Source organism: Octopus bimaculoides, chromosome 11 (assembly GCF_046866305.1).
Source record: "Octopus bimaculoides isolate indiv1 chromosome 11, ASM4686630v1, whole genome shotgun sequence".
Lineage (NCBI taxonomy): Eukaryota > Metazoa > Mollusca > Cephalopoda > Octopoda > Octopodidae > Octopus > Octopus bimaculoides.
The window spans coordinates 7,288,309-7,309,482 of NC_142938.1; the positions used below are offsets into that span (position 1 = coordinate 7,288,309).

The 21,174-nt window shown below is 34.7% G+C and overlaps 1 protein-coding gene across 7 annotated transcripts; it reads left to right on the top strand.

Moving 5' to 3' along the window:
- Window positions 1-6,258: 6,258 nt before the first annotated feature.
- On the top strand, window positions 6,259-20,574 carry LOC106877149 (putative 4-coumarate--CoA ligase 1). 7 transcript variants are annotated; one of them, XM_014925957.3, is made up of 12 exons: window positions 6,259-6,397; window positions 10,304-10,494; window positions 11,460-11,667; window positions 12,267-12,373; window positions 12,676-12,875; window positions 13,450-13,627; window positions 14,325-14,496; window positions 15,145-15,245; window positions 17,065-17,209; window positions 18,722-18,804; window positions 19,427-19,586; window positions 20,112-20,574. In XM_014925957.3, the coding sequence occupies exons 2-12, from the start codon at window positions 10,330-10,332 to the stop codon at window positions 20,240-20,242; spliced, it is 1,650 nt and encodes a 549-aa protein (XP_014781443.1). In that variant the 5' UTR covers window positions 6,259-6,397; window positions 10,304-10,329; the 3' UTR covers window positions 20,243-20,574. The 7 variants fall into 7 exon arrangements, with proteins under 7 accessions (XP_014781443.1, XP_014781442.1, XP_089215465.1 ...); XM_014925956.3 differs by having other exon boundaries at window positions 6,262-6,397; window positions 10,292-10,494; XM_089359339.1 differs by lacking the exon at window positions 6,259-6,397 and adding an exon at window positions 6,939-7,064.
- The last annotated feature ends 600 nt before the right edge of the window (window positions 20,575-21,174 follow it).

Sequence of the window (21,174 nt, forward strand, 5' to 3'; positions counted from 1 at the left end):
AGTTACCCTACCAACATGTGCAATTTGAATGCTCCATGTCTCTTAACAAGAATTACATTCACATCAACATTAGTTTTATTATAAACCTCACATACACACACACACACTGCAAATAAAAATATTGAAAATCACCTTTATATTTAAAGATCTTTTTGAAGACCACAGCATTTTCATTTAAAGTAATATAATGATTTTTTTCCAATACTTTCTTAGTTGTACAGTTTTATTGTATGTAATAGGTCATATATTTTAAATTAACATAGACTGTCAAACAGCAGGGAACATTGAAAATTTGATGATAATCTTATGCAAATTGTACTGTTCTGAGTTTTACCTGCTTACAAGTTGTTCTCTTCAATCTATCATCTAAATTATTATAAACCTTATAAATAAAGATTTCTCTTTATTGTTTTTCATTATTGTGGCAGAGTGACAGAAATAACAGAGTGCACTTTTAGTTCTGTTGATCTATGTTCATGCACTACCTTTTATCCTTCCAGGATAAAAAAAAAATGTTAAGTCAAGTACAGATTACATTAGAACCAACTCTACTACTCTCTATAGACTCATTGGTCTTCACAAATAATTGTTGATAGGAAGGATTTCTTACATTGGAACGTTGCTATAAATTTATGAAGAAGAATAGAGAATAGTTGATTGAATCAACCTCAGTATATGACTGGTAGCTATTTTATTGATTAATAATGATTGTAGTCCTAATTATAATCCTAATTTACCACTCGTTTGCATTTTATCGATGTACTGTTTTAAAGTTCTACTGAGCAAACGCTGTGTGTGTGATGTTTAGTGTGGAAGAAAGTCAAATCAATAGGAGAGACTAATATTTTATTTTGGTTGAGTCAGTCTTTTGCTACACTGAGTTTCATGTGCAGGAGCACAGATGAAATTCAGAGTAGCATGAGAAGGACTCAACCAAAATAAAATGAAACTATATACATTTTACCTAGATTGGGTGTTGTGAGTGTTTTTGGAGCGAAAACACCTAAAGCTCCACAAGGTTCCAGCAGGGGATGGTGGCGAACCCTGCTGTACTCTTTCACCGCAACTTTCTCTCACTCTTCCTTCCTGTTTCTATTGTGCCTGTAATTCAAAGGGTCAGCCTTGTCGTTCTGTGTCACGCTGAATATCCCTGAAAATTACGTTAAGGGTACACGTGTCTGTGGAGTGCTCAGCCACTTGCACATTAATTTCACGAGCAGGCTGTTCCATTGATTGGATCAACTGGAACCCTCATTGTCATAACTGACAGAGTGCCACGTAATATATATATGTGTGTGTGTGTGTGTGTGTGTATATAATTATGAATATGAGGAAGATATAGTAGTTCTCAAAACAGATTTTTTAAAAACCATTGGCTACCGTTGTTTAATATCTTATGTATTAAGTACAGTTAATACAGAATCGTTAAAAATATAAATTCTGTAGACGGATGGGTTTTCTATGTGTGTCAGATGACAAAGGATTGCAATAAGAGATGACAATTTGTAAACCCATCCAACCTTTGCCCACTTGGAAAAACCTGACGTAAAATGATGCTGATATTATACCAACAAAATTACTTTGCCCTAGAAAGAGATAATGTAAACAGATTAGATTTTGACTTAATTTTGCTATTTATACTTTACAAAAGTTTTTTTTTTGTTTTACATTATCTTTGGAGTGGAGGAAAGGGTTATGCTCATGACTTTTGAAGTCCCTCTGAGACATTGAGATCCAATTGGTTAACAGTTTTAGCTACTATTTGTTGTTTAACTTCATGTCACCCTTGATCCAGCAGTGGTGGGTTGACAAAATCATTAGTGCATTGGATCAACTACCAAGCAGCATTTCTCCTGACATGTCATGTTCTGAGTTCAAATGTCGCCTAAATCGACTTTGACTTCCATCTTTTTAGGTTTGACAAAATAAGTACCAGTTGAGACTGGTACTTATTTTATGTGACAACTAACCCTTTCCCCTAAAATTACTGGCCTTATGCCAAAATTTGAAATCGTGAATCAGTCGACCTGTGATCAATCATGACCACCTTATGAAACACTACATTATTTAATGTCTTTTCCCTGTATTTGGCTGCTAGTTCTAGCAGGCTGGGCAGCCACATACAGGTTCCATCATTGGCTTGAGCTTCTCTTAGTGTTTCCTGATGGTACTTAACAAGTTCTTGAAAATAAGCTGATGATTACATGAATGTCCCTTGTTTATAAGTACCCCAACCTATTGGATTAAATTGCCCATGTCCAGTCCACTGCAGGACAGAGGCTTCAGCATATTCTCTCCACCAGAGAATGGCTTGGGATCAAACTGGTTTGATGAACTTACTCTGCCACTCTGGTTTGACATAGTTTGGCAGAAGGGTACAGGTTTCTCTCTCTGTACGCATACCCAGGAGAAGTTAAGTTGATTACATCGACCCCAGTGCTCAAAAGAATGAAAAGCAGGGTTGATCTTGCTGGAATTCAAACTCAGAACATAAAGACGGATGAAATACTGCCAAGCATTTACACCTAGGATGGTAACGTTTCTGGCAGCCTATTAAGGAAATCAATTGAAACAGAATTAGAACAGTGTTTTTAATAATTTAAATTACATGAGGTGAAGGCATGTGCCCTAATTGTTAGTGTTATACTCAAATCACAGTTTTAGTTTTCAGACTGGTGGTGCATTCTGATCTTGAGAAAACCACTTTGTTGCTATTATGTTAAACTATCGTATGTACAAATTTGGCTAAATGTGTTTTTTTTTTTTTTTTTCAATATTTAATTTTGCTTGCAATAGCTGGTTATTTTGGTCAAACTATCGTCTCTCCAGCTGCTTCAGATGCCAAGATTTGAAAATTACCAGCTCCTTGAAAACCAGTGTTGGTCTGTTCAAAGCCCATTTTATATATAATATATATATATATAAGAGGTTTTCACTCAGTTTCCGTTTACAAAATTCACTCACAAAGCATTAATTGACCCAGAGTTATAGCAGAAAACATTTGCCCAAGATGATATGCAGTGGGGTCACATAGTTGCAAAGCAAGCTTCTAAACCATACAGCCATTCTTGCTCCTATCAATGAGAAAAAGATTTTAGATGCATTAAGTGTTAGCTTTACTAGTTTTTAATTTATAACTAAAATTCCTTAGCATTGTTTCTTTTATTATATTCTCCAAAATGTTTCTGTTACTGTCTCTGGATTGTGTCCTCTCATTATTATCAACAGTACTTATAATCATTAAATTTAGTGTTAAGCTCAATGGTTTCCTATTTCTATATCTCTGTAAACTCATTAAAACAAAGATAAAAGCAGATTTGTATGATTGCGTGTCTCTACGAATGATAGTTCTTTTTTTTTCACATATAAAGAAATTTTCTCCATTTTCATCTCAATCTACATGCCACAAAACTGAATTCCAGCCTGGCAGAAGATAGCATCTCTAACATTATAACTTCAAATACTATTCACCAGTGAAACATGAATTGGAATGTATTGCATTAGAGCCCATTGTCCATTTTGTTATTGAACAAATAAAGAAGTAAAAATTGTGAGCATCTTTATGTTCACTCATTTGTTAATTTTTTTTTTTTTTAAATTAGTAACAAAGCCAAATATTGTTTAGTAAGAACCTGATTGCGAAGACCTGTTGGGGCAAGTGAAATCGAAATCGTGATGGCACCTGTACCAGTGGAGCGCTAAGAACACTGTCCGAACGTGATCGTTGCCAGAGCAGCTGTCTGGCTTCCGTGCCAGTGGCACGTAGATAGCACCATTTGTGCGTGATCGTTACCAGCGTCGCCTTCCCGGTACTTGTACCAGTGGCACGTGAAAAGACATTCAAGCGAGGTTGTTGCCAGTGCCGCTGGACTGGCGCCTGTGCAGGTGTCACATAAAATACACCATTTTGAGCGTGGCCGTTGCCAGTACCGCCTGACTGGCCTTCGTGCCGCTGGCACGTAATAGCACCCACTACACTCTCGGAGTGGTTGGCATTAGGAAGGGCATCCAGATGTAGAAACTCTGCCAGATCAGACTGGAGCCTGGTGCAGCCTCCTGGCTCACCAGTCCTCAGTCAAATCGTCCAACCCATGGAAAGCTGACGTTAAATGATGATGATATATATATATATATTCCCCCTGGATGGGATGCTGGTTCATCACAGGATTACTCATTTTTGCCTGTTGAGTGGACTGGAACAACATGAAATGAAGTGTTTTGCTCAAGAACACAATGCATCGTCCAGTCCAAGAGTCAAAACCATAATCTTAGAATCGCGAGTGCAACACCCTGACCCCTAAACCACATACCCCCATGCTGTACTCTCACTCTCGTACTGTATAGTGTGTTCTATTTATTGTTTCTATAACAAAGAGATATTTTTGTTGGTTGACAAAACAACAAAATATTTATTTTATTATTTACAAAAAAAGATGTCATGACAAATGACAGGAAAGAAATATTTACACCAAGAGAGTCAGTTTTAATGTGTGTCAGCAGTGATAGTGGATTGTTGAAGCCATTGAACTTTGTAATCAAAGTTGAGAGGTGTAACTTCCTCTAACTTGTTGACTTTATTTGTTTCACAACCACTGGTCAGTTACCAGATAAACCATTTATATATATATAGTCAAGTAAAAAGCACCATCCGAACGTGGTCGATGCCTGGTTCCTGTGCCGGTGGCACGTAAAAAGCACCATCCGATCATGGCTGATACCAGTGCCCCCTGACTGGCTCCTGTGCCGGTGGCATGTAAAAAGCACTATCCGAATGTGATTGATGCCAGGGCCGCCTGACTCGCTCCTGTGCTAGCATGGAAAACGTACGTTAAACGATGATGATGATGATATATATATGTGTGTGTATGTATGTATGTATATATATATATATATATATATATATATATATATTTAATAATGTAGAAATAATTTTTTTAGAGTGTGCTTTTTGGGGACTTATTGAAACACTGACTAATTATATATGCTTTATATATACTTAGAAGGTTGTTTACTATGTCCAGTCTAAGAGTGACCACTGGTTTTACACCTATAAAGCTCTTAACGGCATGGGTAACTCATCAGACTCGTTAACTGGAAGCATCTACCTTAAGTATTACTGTTCTAATATCTTAGAGTGTGCTTCTTTTCAGATTTATGACCTACTGACCGATTATATACATAACTCATAAACTCAACAAACACTTCGGAATTTCTGAGGTAGATCCAGTGACACTTTTATCAAAACTGTCGACGATATCAGGTAGCCTAAAAAAAAAACACTGAAAGTTCTTTAATCAGCACACTACTAACCGTATACCCAAAGTTCAGTTAAGAGGGTGTGATTTAAACTAGATTCGGTTGCTATTTCTAGCACTAATATATCTAGTTACTCGCTTCAATGAATGAATATGGTCGTCTGATGACTAAGATTGGGGCTTCAGACACGAACTACCACAGCCCGACACACTGCGTTCTCATGCTACAACGATTTATTTCGTCAGGATTCTTCTTGTGTTTTAGCTCAATTTTCATCTTCGTTGCCTGCTAGACCGTTTTTCGTCCTCTCAGACTCCAAAGATGCAGACACATCTGACACCCAACATGGCCAAAATATTATAGTTATTGCTGTTCAACTACCATCACTGACTCTCGTTCTGTTTCCATTTTTCCAATGGATCTTTTCTGTTTGTCTTCACTTTTCAATTCCTTCAATTTTGTTCCAATTGATTTCAAATTTGGTGTATTGATGTAGTTTTGAATGCAATTAATGGAAATTAAATTCATTTTTGTCATAAATGAATAACTAAAAAGTTAATAGCTTTTGATATTTGCAAATTTTGAGTAATTTTCGCCAATCAGAAGCCACAGACTTCTGATTGCCTGTTTCCATAGTAACAAGCCAAGCTTACTTGTTTTGTTGTCCTCTCCAGCCACGTGTAGTTTACGTTGAGTTTTCCTACAAGAACTGATCTACAGTTTGTTTTTATTTAAATGTTCAGTTTTTGTTTTCGTAACTTAACGTTCAATTTCAGTTTCTTCTTTTTGGTAATTTTTCGCATTACATGTCTGTTCCAACATTTCACATGACTTTATTCATTAAAACTTATTAAAACTTCCGTCGTTGAATGTGTTGTCTTCGTACTGTTGTCATCACGCACAAAATGCCAGCTTCCAAATCATCTTGAACGCCCCCTTCCCGCTTCAGTCATTTGGTGTCGGCTACCCGTAGGGTCCAAGCTTCACACCCAAAGCAGAAGTTTACGATTTAAGGAAAATAGATTTGGTAACTGTTTCTAACATATCTAGACGTCACGTTGACGCTTCTCTTGTTGTTTCATATGAACATATACATACAATACATAAGACTAGAATTGAGAGAAATTTGGCTACTCGTTTGGTAAGTACACTAAAATGAGCCCGAAGTTTGAATATTAAACGAGTACTTTTATTAGCGTTATACCATTTGTAAATTTCTTTTAATCGTAAACATAAACTTCAGTCATAACTGTACAGTTTCATTGCTAAGGGGTTTCGATATTTGGAAACTATTTCCAATTCAGGTTGTTAATAATTTTGTACTCTTTTACTGGCTTCATTCCTGTTGTATTTATGTTGCTGTTTTAACTTCAAGTCAGAAATACAGGCAACCCCCACCACGTTACGCAATCTTGCGTTCCTGAGTATTTTTACCGTAACTTGAGATAAACAATAATGCAGTGATTTTATAGTACAATACACACTCAGCCCGAATGATACTGGTGGCTGTGTGAGAGGTGGTGATGTAGAAGGAATTACTGGGAGCAAGAAGATCCAATACCGTCTTAAGGCGGGCGGAAGTAAAGAATACGTACACCCCCCCTTTTTCGGTGTAACCCTAAACCCTAAATACCGGGTGTGCGTATTCTTTACCTTTGCGTTTAAGGCGTACCCTAGGAAGTTGCTCGGAAGAGGGAGTCAAGATTTAGGGAGCCAGTGTTAATACATGTACGATGTGGTTGTGAATGCAGAGTCCTAATTCATTGTTTTGCCCAGGAACTTATAATGTTATGACAGCCCCAAGAAAGGTACTCCTATTTGCATTGTAGACTATCTCCAGTATCTGCTAGAGGTAAAGAACTTATCCAAAGTTAGTTTCGTTTGCAGTTCATCGTCTCTGTGCAACTCAGTGTAGGAACTAAGATTATTGTGATTCCCTTTTTGTGATGTTTATCTTATGTTCACAACTAGGGTAGTTTGCAGCAAAGAATTTGCAGACCTTCCATCACAAGCTCGTTTTTATTCCAGCATCATTAACTCCTCTTTCGACAAATTTTCTATGAGTAACAGGCAACTTTACCACGCCCATCTTCTATGATTTCTTCAAATCTTATACAGTTTTCTTGCATTACAATAACTTGATGAATAACTAGTAAAGTCAGAGATACTGCCTGGCCATATATTTTGCTGAATACCATCCAAAGCTGAGGGCCTCACTTGATTCCATGACATAACTATATTATCCACTACATCCATAATTTTTAGTTTTTTCCAGAAGCCTTTGACAGTAGGTTTATCCTCCCCATCAATTGCTTTTATAATTGTTATTGTTGTTTAAAGCTTTTCTCAGATAATATTCCTTGATGTTAGCTAATTCCTCTTGATCCTTTGAATGAAACAAAGGAATTGTGTTCTTGCATATGTATTTTACTCACATCATCAGAAAGTCATTTAAGCAGGAATGTTCCAGTCATTTTTCCTGTCAACAAGCCATATCCTGGCTTTATACCTTTGAAAATATATGGAATAAGATAATTCTTATTTGAAAAACAGCTAAGAATAAGAAAGGTCTCTTGGTTATAAAACAATGCCTCATCTAACCCATGCCAGCATGGAAAAAGAGAAGTAAAAACAAATGAACAAAATTAATGAAATGCTTATGTGTCACAATGTATTTTGGAAATAAACTCTTTGTCATCTTGAATCCTTTTTTTAAAACATATTTCTAATGCATATATTTCACAAATATGTGTTTCAGATAATTTTGAAAATAGTTCGAAATATGGGGGATTTAATAAAATAACTAATTTTGTCTCTCTTAAGCTGGTAACTGGGATACAGCTTAATCCTTTAGTATTTTATACAGCCATATTCTACCTGTTTTACATTAAAACAGATTCAACGTCTCAAACCTACCTTACAATGTCATTCTAAAAATATACAAACACACCATTGAAATTTTGAAGCTACAAGATAATGTGTGACTCTTTCAAAAGACAATGTGAAATAAATAAGCAATACATTTGACAATGTGAAATAAATTAACAATACATCTGAATGTTGAAGGGTTAACAAAACATTCTCGTATAAACTTATGGTAGGACATTTTAATTTCAGATGAACACTTTAGAATGAAAGTGTTTGTACCAAATAACCAAAGATATTCTTAGACAAGCTGATATTTATGGTTAAAGTTGTGTATAAACATCAAATAAGCTGACAGTAAAAGTAAAAAAAGAAGAAAATTATAAGGAATATATTTATTCAAGGCACAGGTATGGTTCTGGGTTCAGTTCCCCTGCTTGGCACCTAAGGTGAGTTTCATTTACTATAGCCCTGAGCTGACCAAAGCCTTGTGAATGGATTTGGTAGACAGAAACTGTTAGAAGGTGGTGAGCTGGCAGAAACGTTAGCACGTCTGGCGAAATGCTTAGCAGTATTTTGTCTGCCGCTTCGTTCTGAGTTCAAATTCTGCCGAGGTCGACTTTGCCTTTCATCCTTTCGGGGTCGATTAAATAAGTACCAGTTTTGCACTGGTGTCGATATAATCGACTTAATCCATTTGTCTGTCCTTGTTTGTCCCCTCTGTGTGTAGGCCCTTGTGGGCAGTAAAGAAATAAGAAACTGTTTGAAGCCTATCATGTATGTGTGTGTGTATCTTTATGTTTGTGTGTGTTTGTCCTCCATTACCACTTGACAACTAGTGCTGGTTTGTTTATGTCCTTGTAATCTAACACTTCAGCAAATTTCTCTTGGCTAAAACCCTTCAAGGTGGTGCCCCAGTAAAAAATCAAAGATAAAAGATGATACCACTTGCTCAAGAGATAGAGTAGTTCATCTGAAATTACAAATATTTGCTTCTTAATCTTTACAGCAAGAATCTTAATGTTGCTTCTCTAGGGTTCAGAACATTTTTGTTTTAGCAGTTTATATATATTTTCCTTAAAAACAATATATTCCCACAATCAAAAATAGAAGCTTCTCTTGTTTACTTAAACCAAGAAATGTCAGTCCAACTTGTCAAAGCAGTAATTGACAGCTTTATATTGACAGGAACCAATTTTACACAGAGGTGAATGTTTAAATGTGTAATAATAATATACATTTTCGTAGCCTACCTAGTTTTATTGATAAGCTGGTGAAAAGGTTTTATCTGAATGTTGTCGATATATCAACCCTGCTAACTAAAAGTAAATCACAAAGTATTTTTACTTTCTGTGCTCTAAATCCATAAGTATACAAATAGTTTATGTAGATAAGGTTCTTTATATGGCCTTATTGTCTACAGTCCAAAATATAGGACTGATGAGAAAATATTGAATAAAATGACTAGTGATTATCTCCACAAATTTGCCTCTATTAAAAGATAAACAGGTGTGTTAGTAATCTAGTTTATCTATGGTTAGGGGTCAGTATTTGGGACTAAATTTTTGGTACGATTCATGAAGCAGTCATGTGACCAATAAAGATCAGAGTTGATGTGATTAATTTCGGTGACAGGTTATGAGCAAAGTTTTTTCATATTTCTACAGTTAACTAAAGTTCACTGATTGAATTTCATAACAGATTAAATTCTTCTAGGAAATATAATTTCTAAAACTACAAACTGACTCCCAATAATTTCATTACTCTTTATTTATATGTGTATATACAGTGATTTCTTACCTAGACTCAAAGCTGTCAATACCAGTATAAGTTTATCAATATCACAAGTATAAAAAGCAAAGTTGATCTTGGTGAGGTTTGAACTTGGAATGTAAAGGAGCACCAAACGTTATAAATATTACTCACACACACAAACTCAATCATTCTTCAGAACTTACACTCTCCATTCAAAAGTATTTGTTTAAAAATGAGAAAATGTCACTGTAAAGAGTACTTAAATTTGGATATTTTAAAAATTAGATGCTGGCACAAGAGAAGAGTTTATATACGATAAAGATATTATTTGTTTGTTTGTGGACCTCTGAAAAGAGTGTGAAAATTTAAAAATATTAAGTAAAATTAAATAATTTCATTGAAATATTGAAAACAGTTTTTATTTTAGATTGGAAAAAAAAAAAGGATTTAACAATGTTTCGAAGGCATTTCTTAAACTTGTACCACCGTCTGTCTGTGATGACATCAACTACAGTGAAATCTTCCCTTCACAATGGATCTTTTAGTTTTCCAGAAGATATAGCCTTTCCTATGTATTTGTTGAGTAAAACTGCTGATTTTGAACACCAGACAGCATTGGTAAGTAATTCATAATGCATCTATTATAAGTATTTATATTGTAATTTATATTGTAATTTATATTGTAATTTGTGGAAAACAGTGGTGTTGGTTTACAGGTTTCTGACAGGCCAAACTCTGGTTCACTGGATTTCTAAGGGGCAACAGTGACAAGGGATTACCTTAGTTGATGCACAAAAACTATTTCAAGGGACAAAATTTGAACTACTTCTTTTTATTATTATTATTATTATTATTATTATTATTATTATTTTCTCACCAGTTGTTTCCTTTGGCAGAGAAGAGAGGCAGATTATTAATAGTTGTGGCAAAAGATGCTATTAAGATGGGGGTTCATATAATCAACTAGCCCCCTCCTCCATAAATGCTGGCCTCATGCCAAAATTTGAAATCATAATTGTTATCATTATTATTATTAATTCTTTTTTAAGACAATGAGCATGTATCAATCAATCAATTCTTTTTAAGGCAATAAGCATCTATCAATCAATCAGATACAATGATTAACAATATTTTATACAGGGTGCAAGAGGTATTTGAGGACATGTTTAGTAATTTACTAAAACAACTCTAATCTAGCAAAAACCAAATATATTTCAATAAAAAAGAATTTGGCGCATGTTTTTGATAATTCCTGCCTGAGATTTTCAACTCTGCAACATTTAGAAATTTTTAAAATTTCTAAACCACTGTGCTCCACACACATGGCAAAAATGACTGCCTGTCTTTTCACTTCTTGTGTTAGCATTTTATCTTCCATGGGAGATCTGAAAGAAATAAAACCCATTTAATTGGTTTAAAGAGAGTTATATCTGGATAATAAAGTGTCTTCAAATACACCTGGCACCTTGTATTCCATAATCATAAATAACTATTGACTGTAGAATGAAAGAAAATGCATTTTGAATATTCCTTTTGAAATTGCATACATTAAGAAACTTTCCTTTCTTTCTTTTTTTATGAAGATAAATGGTGAAACTGGCCAGAAATTCAGTTATGAAAACCTTCAAAAAGATTCCATTAAAGTTTCTAATTCCTTTTTCCGTCTTGGTTTGCGAAAAGGAGATGTTGTTTGTTTGTATGGCTCAAACACACCTGAAATGCTTCATATTCTTTGTGGAGTCACAGCCATTGGTGGCATTGTCAGTCCAGCGATGGCACAGATGTCTGTTGGTAAGAACTGATTTGTAATATAACATTACAACACACATTCACACATGCATTTTGCTTTTTTCCATTTCTACATACATGCATTTTGCTTGGTCTGAAATCTTTACTGTCTGTTGGTATACAAGAACATTTTACAATTTTTGAACAATTTGTGAACTGAACAGCTTGACTTGCATTTTTTTTATTTGGTTTCATGATTTTTGTTATATAATTTTGTTGTCACATGTACTACAGACATAACATGAACACATGCACACTTTTACCAGTCTAGTTTTGTTCATTTGACTTATGAAAAATACACAGCAAAAGGACTAAGTACAGTTCTATATTTAAGAGATGAGGAATTATGTACCTTATTTACATTTGACGGATATTTGTCCTCATCTTGTTTGTTGTTAACACAATGTTTCGGCCGATATACCCTCCAGCCTTCATCAGGTGTCTTGGGGAAATTTCGAACCTGGGTTCTCATTCCACCATTGGGAACCATTGGGAAAAGGTTGGAAAGCACTGATGTATACCATCATATGTCTTTTACTTTACCATTCTAAATTTTCTTTTTTTATCTCTGTTAATTATGATTATACTGATTTTATTTGTAGGAGAACTCGTGTCCCAGTTAAGAGATTCTCAGTCTAAATTTATTGTAACCACTCCAGAATGTATTATTCGGGCTAAAGAAGCAGCCAAAAGAACCAATGGTATTCAGGTATTTGTTACGTTTTTACTACTCTCTGCTGTTTGTTTACTCATGGTAAAATCAAAATTTGAAAAATAAATCTTTCACTGGAAATATCAAATATTTATTTAGTGGTTTTAAGTTACTGGATTGTAACTATGTTGGGGTACTGCCTTCAAAATCAGAATTTGTAGAATAAATCTTTCTCTGGAATCATTAAATATTTTTTATTGGTAGAATATTGGGGCCAGACATGCTGGATTAAATGTTAAAGGGTTAAATTTTCTTCTTGAAATTTTAAAGATGTCTTTATTTTCGTTCTCACCTTGCAGGAAACCATAGTATTAGGACAGGCTGAAGGTTGCCGACCATTTTCTGATCTACTCAAATCAGCAAATTTTACTTATCCTGATGTACACATTAATCCTCGGAAGGACACTGCTCTTTTACCATACTCAGCTGGATTATCAGGAAAGCCTAAAGGTGTAATGCTGACACATCAAAATTTAATTGCTGCCATTGAGGCACTGAGGTACGATCATAATTTACCTTTTTTTTTTTATTTTGTTTTAATTATTGGACTGTGGCCATGCTGGAGCAACACCTTGAAGGGTTTTAGTCAAACAAATCAACATCGGTACTTATTCAAAAGTCTGGTAACTTACTTCTATCAGCCACTTTTACCAAATTTCTAGCTTACAGGGACATAAACAAACCAACACTAGTTGTCAAGCAGTGGTAGTGAGGAACAAACACAAATACAAAACTACACACACACACACACACATGCATACACACATACACACATGCACGTGTGCACACACACTCACGCATGCACACACAGACAGACACACACACAGAGGTTTTAACACAGTTTCTGTCACTCAAATTCACACCCAAGGCATTGACCAGCCCAGGGCTATATAGTAAAAGGTCCTTACCCAAGGGGCCATAAAGCTATAAAATAATGCATGATTCATTCAAAACAATGTGAAAAAATAAGTATTACTTTTGACAAAATAATGTGAATGCTGAAATATTATCCTTCTGCGATTACTTGTTATGAACAATCATACTTTTATTTGTCACAATTTTACTTATTTCAGACAACCTGACTATATTACATTCGAAGCAGGCAAAGACCATAATGTAATGGTGTTTCCTTTGACCCATGCATCTGGACTAGTTATGGGTTTCGGTATGTCATTGGTACAAGGTGCCACCATAGTGACTCTCAACAGATTTGAAGCTCGGTCATATTTGGAATCTTTTCAGAAATACAAGGTACACTCGATTATTTTTTGTGATGAGGCTTGTTTGCAATCTTTATTTCACCTGTGAGGACAAAAGATAGTTATTTAACCGACTTTTATGGTATAAAATATTGCACAGGCATATTAGATGCATCCTAGCTGCAGCAGTACATTTTCAGGAAAAGCACTTAATATTAGCTTATAGACAATGAGCTGGCAGAATCGTTAGCACGTCGGGCAAAGTGCTTAGCGGTATTTCGTCGTTATGTTCTGAGTTCAAATTCCAAGGTCGACTTTGCCTTTTATCCTTTCGGGGGTCGATAAATTAACACAAATCAGCTATCAGCCAAAGATTCTGCTTAGACTGCAAAAAACATGCCCACAATGCTCATCTATCTAGTGAAGCTGTGTAGTTTTCTGTATAGATTTACATAAATGTACCCATCAACATAACACCAGTGAACAAAAAAATCTTTTTCACTGTTATGATTTTATTATTTACTGATCATATGTGATTAAATTTTTCTTTAGATATTATTCCAACCATGAAACAATTTCATGTCCTATGATTCGTTTATCACTGATTCATTTTTTTTTAACCAAACACTCATAATAGATGTATTATGTTTGTTTTTTTTTATAGTTTATGCCTAGGATAGCTACAAGTCTGCTCAATCAGGACAGACCTAATAAATAATTAATTTTTCAATTGGTTTTTAACCTTGCAGGGAACATTTACAATGGTAACACCATCAATGATATCATTTTTCAACTCCCATCCTCTTGTGCGAGAAACTGATCTTTCCAGTCTAAAGTCTATTGTAAGTCAGTCAGGATATCTGAGCCCTAATCACATTCAACAACTTTCTGAAAAACTAAAGGGAGTAAATATAAGACAAGGTAATTGCTGCTACAATTATAAATTATCTAGTATTTATTTGATATAACAGACCAGAAGACAGCAGTAAAAAAAGACAGTTTTATTCAATGACAATATGTTTAAACTTTTTCATCATGTATGTTGATAAAACCAGCTGTAAAATGTTACTTCTAAACATGAAGGGAGATCTTACTTATGATCTCCAGAGTACCTCTCAAAGACAGGTTCTGTATGTAAAGGTAGATTAGTTTTGATCAGCAATCACCTTTCTCAGAACCACCTTCAGTACCCTAGACAGACTCCATACAAGATATGGTATGACTGGTTCACAAGGTATGAATGAATTTAAACTATATTCACTTTGAACAAAGATACTTAAGACATAGGAAAATAACTGTGACTGTAGGATAATTAACCGTACACTTTATTATATTCTTTCAATAATTTTCACTATTCAATGTTCAAATGACACTTAGGTTGATTTCTGACAATTGATAAATAAATACCAGTGAGATACTAGGGTTAATTCAGTTAACTATATTCAGTCACAAATAAATCAGTCTTCTGCCTTGTGAAAAACAACCCTTTTAAATTTAAAATTTAATGCAAGCATCATATTTTGTCTACTTGCTATTATGGATTTTTGATTAAAAAAAAAACTTCTTCAGGTTATGGACTGACAGAAACATGCGGTGTTGGAATGGTAACTCCTGCAAGCAACATAAAGAATGGTTCTGTTGGGGTTCCAGTTCCTGGAATGGAAGTCAAAGTAGGTTCTTTTCCATTTATTTCATCAATTATAACAGCACATCAGAGATTTTATAAACATACAATCATATAAAGTTAAAGAAGTGATTTTAAATTCTCAATCGCAGGATAATGCTAATAATATAGCCTGAACAGGATAAGCTACCCCTATTTTGCAGAACACATTATCCTGCATTTGAGAATTTAAAATCGCTTCTTTAACTTTCTAAGACATCTCAACGCTTCTAAAAACAAACTTCGTTTGTTTGTTTACGTTCATCGTAATTTGAATTTAACATACAATCATATTTTCTGCTTTATCATCTTTGGTATGAAATCACAATGCTACCAAATCATCATACACATGTGCTTCAAAGAAGTATTGTTTCTTTTCTTACTTCTTATTCTTTTTTGATACAGGGTTCATCCAAAATATCAGTCTGCTTCTTTTCCTTTCCATTCTTTCTTTCTTTCTTTTTTTTTTCTTTGGTATACCAACCACTCAGTGTGAACATCTTTTTTTTGTTATATTATTGTGTGTGTGTTTCCATATTGTCCCTCTCTTTTCAAACTCTTATCTACCTGTTCTAACCTCTTACAATGTCCATCTGTCCACATCTCACTCCTCTCATTACATTTCTACTGTTTCACCTACCTTACGGTACACGTTGGTTGAAGGCTGGCAGCCAGTCTGATCTTACAACAAATGCAGGACATTTGCACATCGAATCCTGAAGTCAATAATTTGTGGCAAATAAATTTGATTCTCCCCATTGTTTCTTGTTACAACAATTTGTATGTATGTAGAGGTTTGTCATGAGCCTTAGGACTCATAAGGTCAGGGCTTCAATGCAGTTTCCATGGTGTATGTGTGACTGAGTCATCATCATCATATATATATATATATATATATATATATATATATATGCGAGTAAAAATAAATACAAAAAAGGTGGGGGTTTTTTTGTATGATTGTGTATAGAGGAATATATTATTTTGCTTAAAAGAGTTCCAACACTGTCTGTTTTTTATGTTTTATTTATATTCCTGCAGAACTAATGTGGGGTATAGAATATGGAATATACAATATATAATATGATATACAATATACAATATAAAATAAAATAACATAAAAATGGATGGCACCATGAAAGAAAGTATTGAATGTAGATGAAATATTGAGTGTTCAATATAAAGGATCAAATATATAAATATATAAATATAAATATATATATATAAAGGCGACTCGAGTTTCAGGGCTATTTCCCTTCGTCATGGCCGGTATGACAGACTTTACCAACCACATGGTTCCAGGTTCAGTTCCACTGCGTGGAACCTTGGACAGGTGTCTTCAGCTATAGCCTTGGGCCGACCAAAGTCTTGTGAATGGATTTGGTAGATGGAAACTGAAAGAAGCCTGTCGTATATACACACATATATATATATATATGTATGTACGTGTAAATGTTTGTGGTCTGTATTTGTCCCCCAACATCGCTTGACAACCGATGCTGGTGTGTTTACATCCCTGTAACTTAGCAGTTTGGCAAAAGAGACCAACAGAATAAGTACTAGGCTTACAAAGAATAAGTCTTGGGGTTGATTTGCTCGACTAAAAGTGGTGCTCCAGCATGGCCACAGTCAAATGACTGAAATAAATAAAAGAATATACATACATATACATAGAGAGAGAGAGAGAATGTGTGTGTGCTATGTTATCGTATCTATCACTTTTATATATAGAGATAATGATACATAAGTTTCTTTTATTCCAGATATGATTGTGTTGTCTAAATTTACAAGTAATGATTGTCGTTGCTATTATTTTTATCTCCATCCAGTTAATTGACTCAAAGTCTAAGACAGACATAACCGACGAACAAAAAGGTGAAATTTGCCTTCGTGGGCCAAGTATCACTTCTAAGTTCTGGAAACACAGAGACAATAATGAAGAAATGCTCTTGGAGGACAATTGGCTCAGAACAGGTAATGTCAACTAATGGCTACATGTGTTTTAATTTTGCATCCAATTAAATAGTTATACCAATCCATTACAATTTCTTAAAAACCTATAGGAGTGAGGCTTCTTTCTAGTTTCTGGAGCATTAGGGAAAGGAGAGATGTATATTTCCCTCGATAGGTGAAAGACCCTTGGTTAGTTTTTATTTAGAACATTCAATGTTCAATCAAGTGAGTTACCCACTCTTTAAATTAAATTGCTGAGAATTCCACAGACACGTATACCCTTAAACCTTTTATTACCATATTTCTGTTGAAATGCATAACCTTTGCTTTGATTGATACTGAATGAAAAATTTAGTAAAGTAGCTACTTTTATTGCTGTTTTTTTAATTCTCTCCAATGTCTGTACAATTGATTGATAGAATTCATGGCAATGACAAGTTTTAGCTACCACTGGAAAATCTAGCAATGTCTACACATATAAATTCTAGACATTTCCACCAAATCCTGCATCAAGCTGATGTTTTGACATTTATATTCCTTGGATTACTCTAAGGTGCAATGTATAGTTATCACCATCGTCGGCGGTGGCAGTGGCGTCAATTAATGTCCATTCTCCATACAAGCATGGCTGTGTGATGATTTGACAGGATCTGATGAGTCCAAGGACTCCATTGTGCTCCAGTGTTTGTTTTGGCATGGTTTCTACAGTCAAATGCCCTTTTAACGACAATGTCAACAAATTGTAACAGTTATATGTAATGATTATGCTGCATTGATGCATCAAATAAATGATTGAAGAAGAATAATATCAATTGCTTATTGAGATGGCTATTTTATTAATATGATTATTATGTTGTTAGAATATCTTAAAATGCAACTTCTTCAATTGTTTATTGTTATGGCCCATTGTATATGGCATTTAGCTTCATCTGTGAGTTACTACTAGATATATATATATAGTAATACAGTTTAGCTAGATAGAAGGAATGATACTTCTTGAGTTGCATATGACAAGCTATATTTGAAGTGAGGAAGAAAGGTATGTGCTCTTTGGTTAGGCACTAAGTGATCAAAGAAAAAGAATTAATTGCCTGATGCATTTTTATATTTTTCTAATTAAACTAAGCCAAGCTAAAAACAAAAGATTTTTCCACTGTATCAGTTCTGACTCATGTATGACTCATGAAAGATCAAGAGATCGACTTATTGTCATAAATTTCCTGGTGTAACAGATGAAAACAATAGACTGAGGATTTGTAAATTGTGAATTAGAGTTTTGAATTCTAGCTTAGAAATTTGGTACTGTTTGCTACACCCTTCCTAATAATAACCACTTTATACCATGTATTGGGTACCTTTCTCATGCCACCAGCACCAGTGAGGTCATCATACTGATTGCAGTCTGACAAATTCAAAGAGGAGATGAGGGTTAAGGTATGAGAGAAGGAAGTGAGGCAGAATAGGTTCTTGTTTTAGGCTACTCACATTTAGGAAACAGAAATGAAATGAATTTTTACTGTTTTATAATTTCAGGTGACATTGGAACTTGTGACAGTGAAGGACACTATACAATTGTTAACACAGTCAAAACATTAATTAAGTATAAGGGGTGCCAGGTGAGGTATCTTGCTTATTTCTTCATGTTTCATTTAAGATTTGTTTTGTATTTTCATGCTAAGAAATTGTTTGAAACTTGTAACTGTAGCCTACATTGACTGGGTTTATAGAAAGAATGCAACAAAGTTGCATTCTACTTCATGGATTTTCACCTGTCACAGGAGGTTTTGGAATCTAACACCTGCGATAGTCAAGGATTACTGTATGCATATATATATATATATATATATATATATGTGTGTATATATATATATATATAAATATATATATATATATATATAGATTTAATCAAAAGATTAAATGTGGTCCTTAAAATGTTTGTGGCACCAGAATTTGGTAGGGTAAAATCCAAAAACAAAATCAAGAGATTTAGTGAATTAAATTTGAAGAAAAGCAACAAAAATGTATTAGATTATAGCAGTACGTACGTTTTGTACAAGCTTCATTTATTTATGTAGTGAGAACACCACATAAGATGTGCAATGAAAATGTACTCCACAGCTGCATAATGAAAGTTCATTTCAGAAAGTTATTTTGTAAATGTGTGCAAATACAAGAGGAGATGAAGAGAATACCATCTTGAGTGGGCTGTTAATCAACAATCTGGTTTACATTCTGTAGGTTTCTCCTGAGGAAATTGAAGACCTTCTTCTACAACACCCAGCTGTCTTAGATGTTGCTGTGTTTGGCTTGCCCGATAAAGAAGCTGGTGAAGTACCAACGGCTCTGGTTGTCCAGCAAAGGAAAGTTGACCAGAAAGAACTACAAAATTTCGTACAAGGTTCGATTTTTAAAACATTACATATATAGCCTGGGATAGTCTTCTACATGGCCAGCTCCTGTCAACCGTCCTACCTCTGTATGCATGGAATCATTAGCACACCCAGTGAAATGTGGGCAGTATTTCGTCTGTCTTTACATTCTGAGTTCAAATTCTGCCAAGGTTGACTTTGCCTTGTATCCTTTCGGGGTCGATGAAATAAGTACCAGTTGCATACCGGGGTTGATCTAATCGACTGCCCCCCCCCCACCCCACTCTCCCAAAATTTCAGGCCTTGTTCCTAGAGTAGAAAAGAATCATTAACATACTGAACAAAATGCTTAGTGGCATTTCGCCCGTTGCTGCACCGCCAAGGTAGACTTTGCCTTTCATCCTTTCAGGGTTGATGAATTAAGTACCAGTGAAACACTGGGGTCAATGTAATTGACTATCCCAATTCCCCCAAATTTCAGGCCTTGTGCTTATAATAGAAAGGATTATTAGATGGATTAGTTAAAAAATTGGTTTTTCTATTTATTTTTCCAGACAATGCAGCATCATACAAGCAGCTGAGAGGTGGCATTAAGTTTCACACAGAAATCCCTCGTCTACCAGATGGAACTATATCACGACAAAAGATTCGTGACTGGTTTTTGGAATTTCATAAAAGAGCTTAAATATATTTACTATAATATCAAGTATATTTCTGAGAAACATTCCATGTAAAATATAGAAAAAAAAAAAATTATTTTTGTAATTAAAAAAAATGATTCAAATGTAATTAATTACCTACAGACAGCAGTGTACATCAACCTGCCTTTATTCAAAAGAGAATTTTGTGCAGTATTAGTTTTTAAATATTTTAGATATTAAATAACCTGTTACAACAATGCTCTTTCCCACTCATCTCTTATAACTTGTGCAAAGGACAAACAACTTTAGTCTTTTAACAAATGGATTTTGTTATAATTTTTAAATGTTTTTTTTTAATTAAAATGTTTGTTGTATATTTTTAAATTTCTAAAATACTTTAATAAGCTACATAATTTTAAAATCTGTGCCCCCTGTTTCTATAAGGATTCTATTATTAATATTTTCTTATAGTTACGGCAGTGAGCTGGCAGAATCGTTAGCATGCTGGGCAAAATGCTTAGTGGCATGTCGTCTGTCTTTATATTCCGAGTTCAAATTCCACTGAATTTGACTTTGCCTTTCATCCTTTTGACATCAATAAAATAGGTACCAGCTGAGGTCGATATAATTAACTTAACCCCTCCCCCTGAACTTGCTGGCCTCGTGCCAAAATTTGTGTGACATGCAGCTGAGCGTTGTCGTGAAGAATTGGTCCTTTTCTATTGACCAATGCTGGCTGTTGTTGTCGGAGTTTCTTATGCATTTCATCCATTTGCTGACAGTACTTCTGTAATGGTTTCACCTGGATCCAAAAAAGCTGTGATGAATGAAACCAGCCACAGACCACCAAACAGTCACCATGACCTTCTTTGCACCACATATATGTCGTCCTCTCTTTCAGATTTTCTATCACTACTCTTGTGGCCTCCAGTCTTCAAAGTTGGTTGGTGTCATACCACTTCCTCTCAGACACTCA

Coding starts and splice junctions, on each gene's coding strand:
- LOC106877149 (XM_014925957.3), top strand. CDS start 10,330: ATGTTTCGAAGGCATTTCTTAAACTTGTACCACCGTCTGTCTGTGATG. Junction 18,805..19,426: donor TTAAGTATAAGGGGTGCCAG/GTGAGGTATCTT, acceptor TACATTCTGTAG/GTTTCTCCTGAGGAAATTGA. Junction 19,587..20,111: donor ACTACAAAATTTCGTACAAG/GTTCGATTTTTA, acceptor TTATTTTTCCAG/ACAATGCAGCATCATACAAG.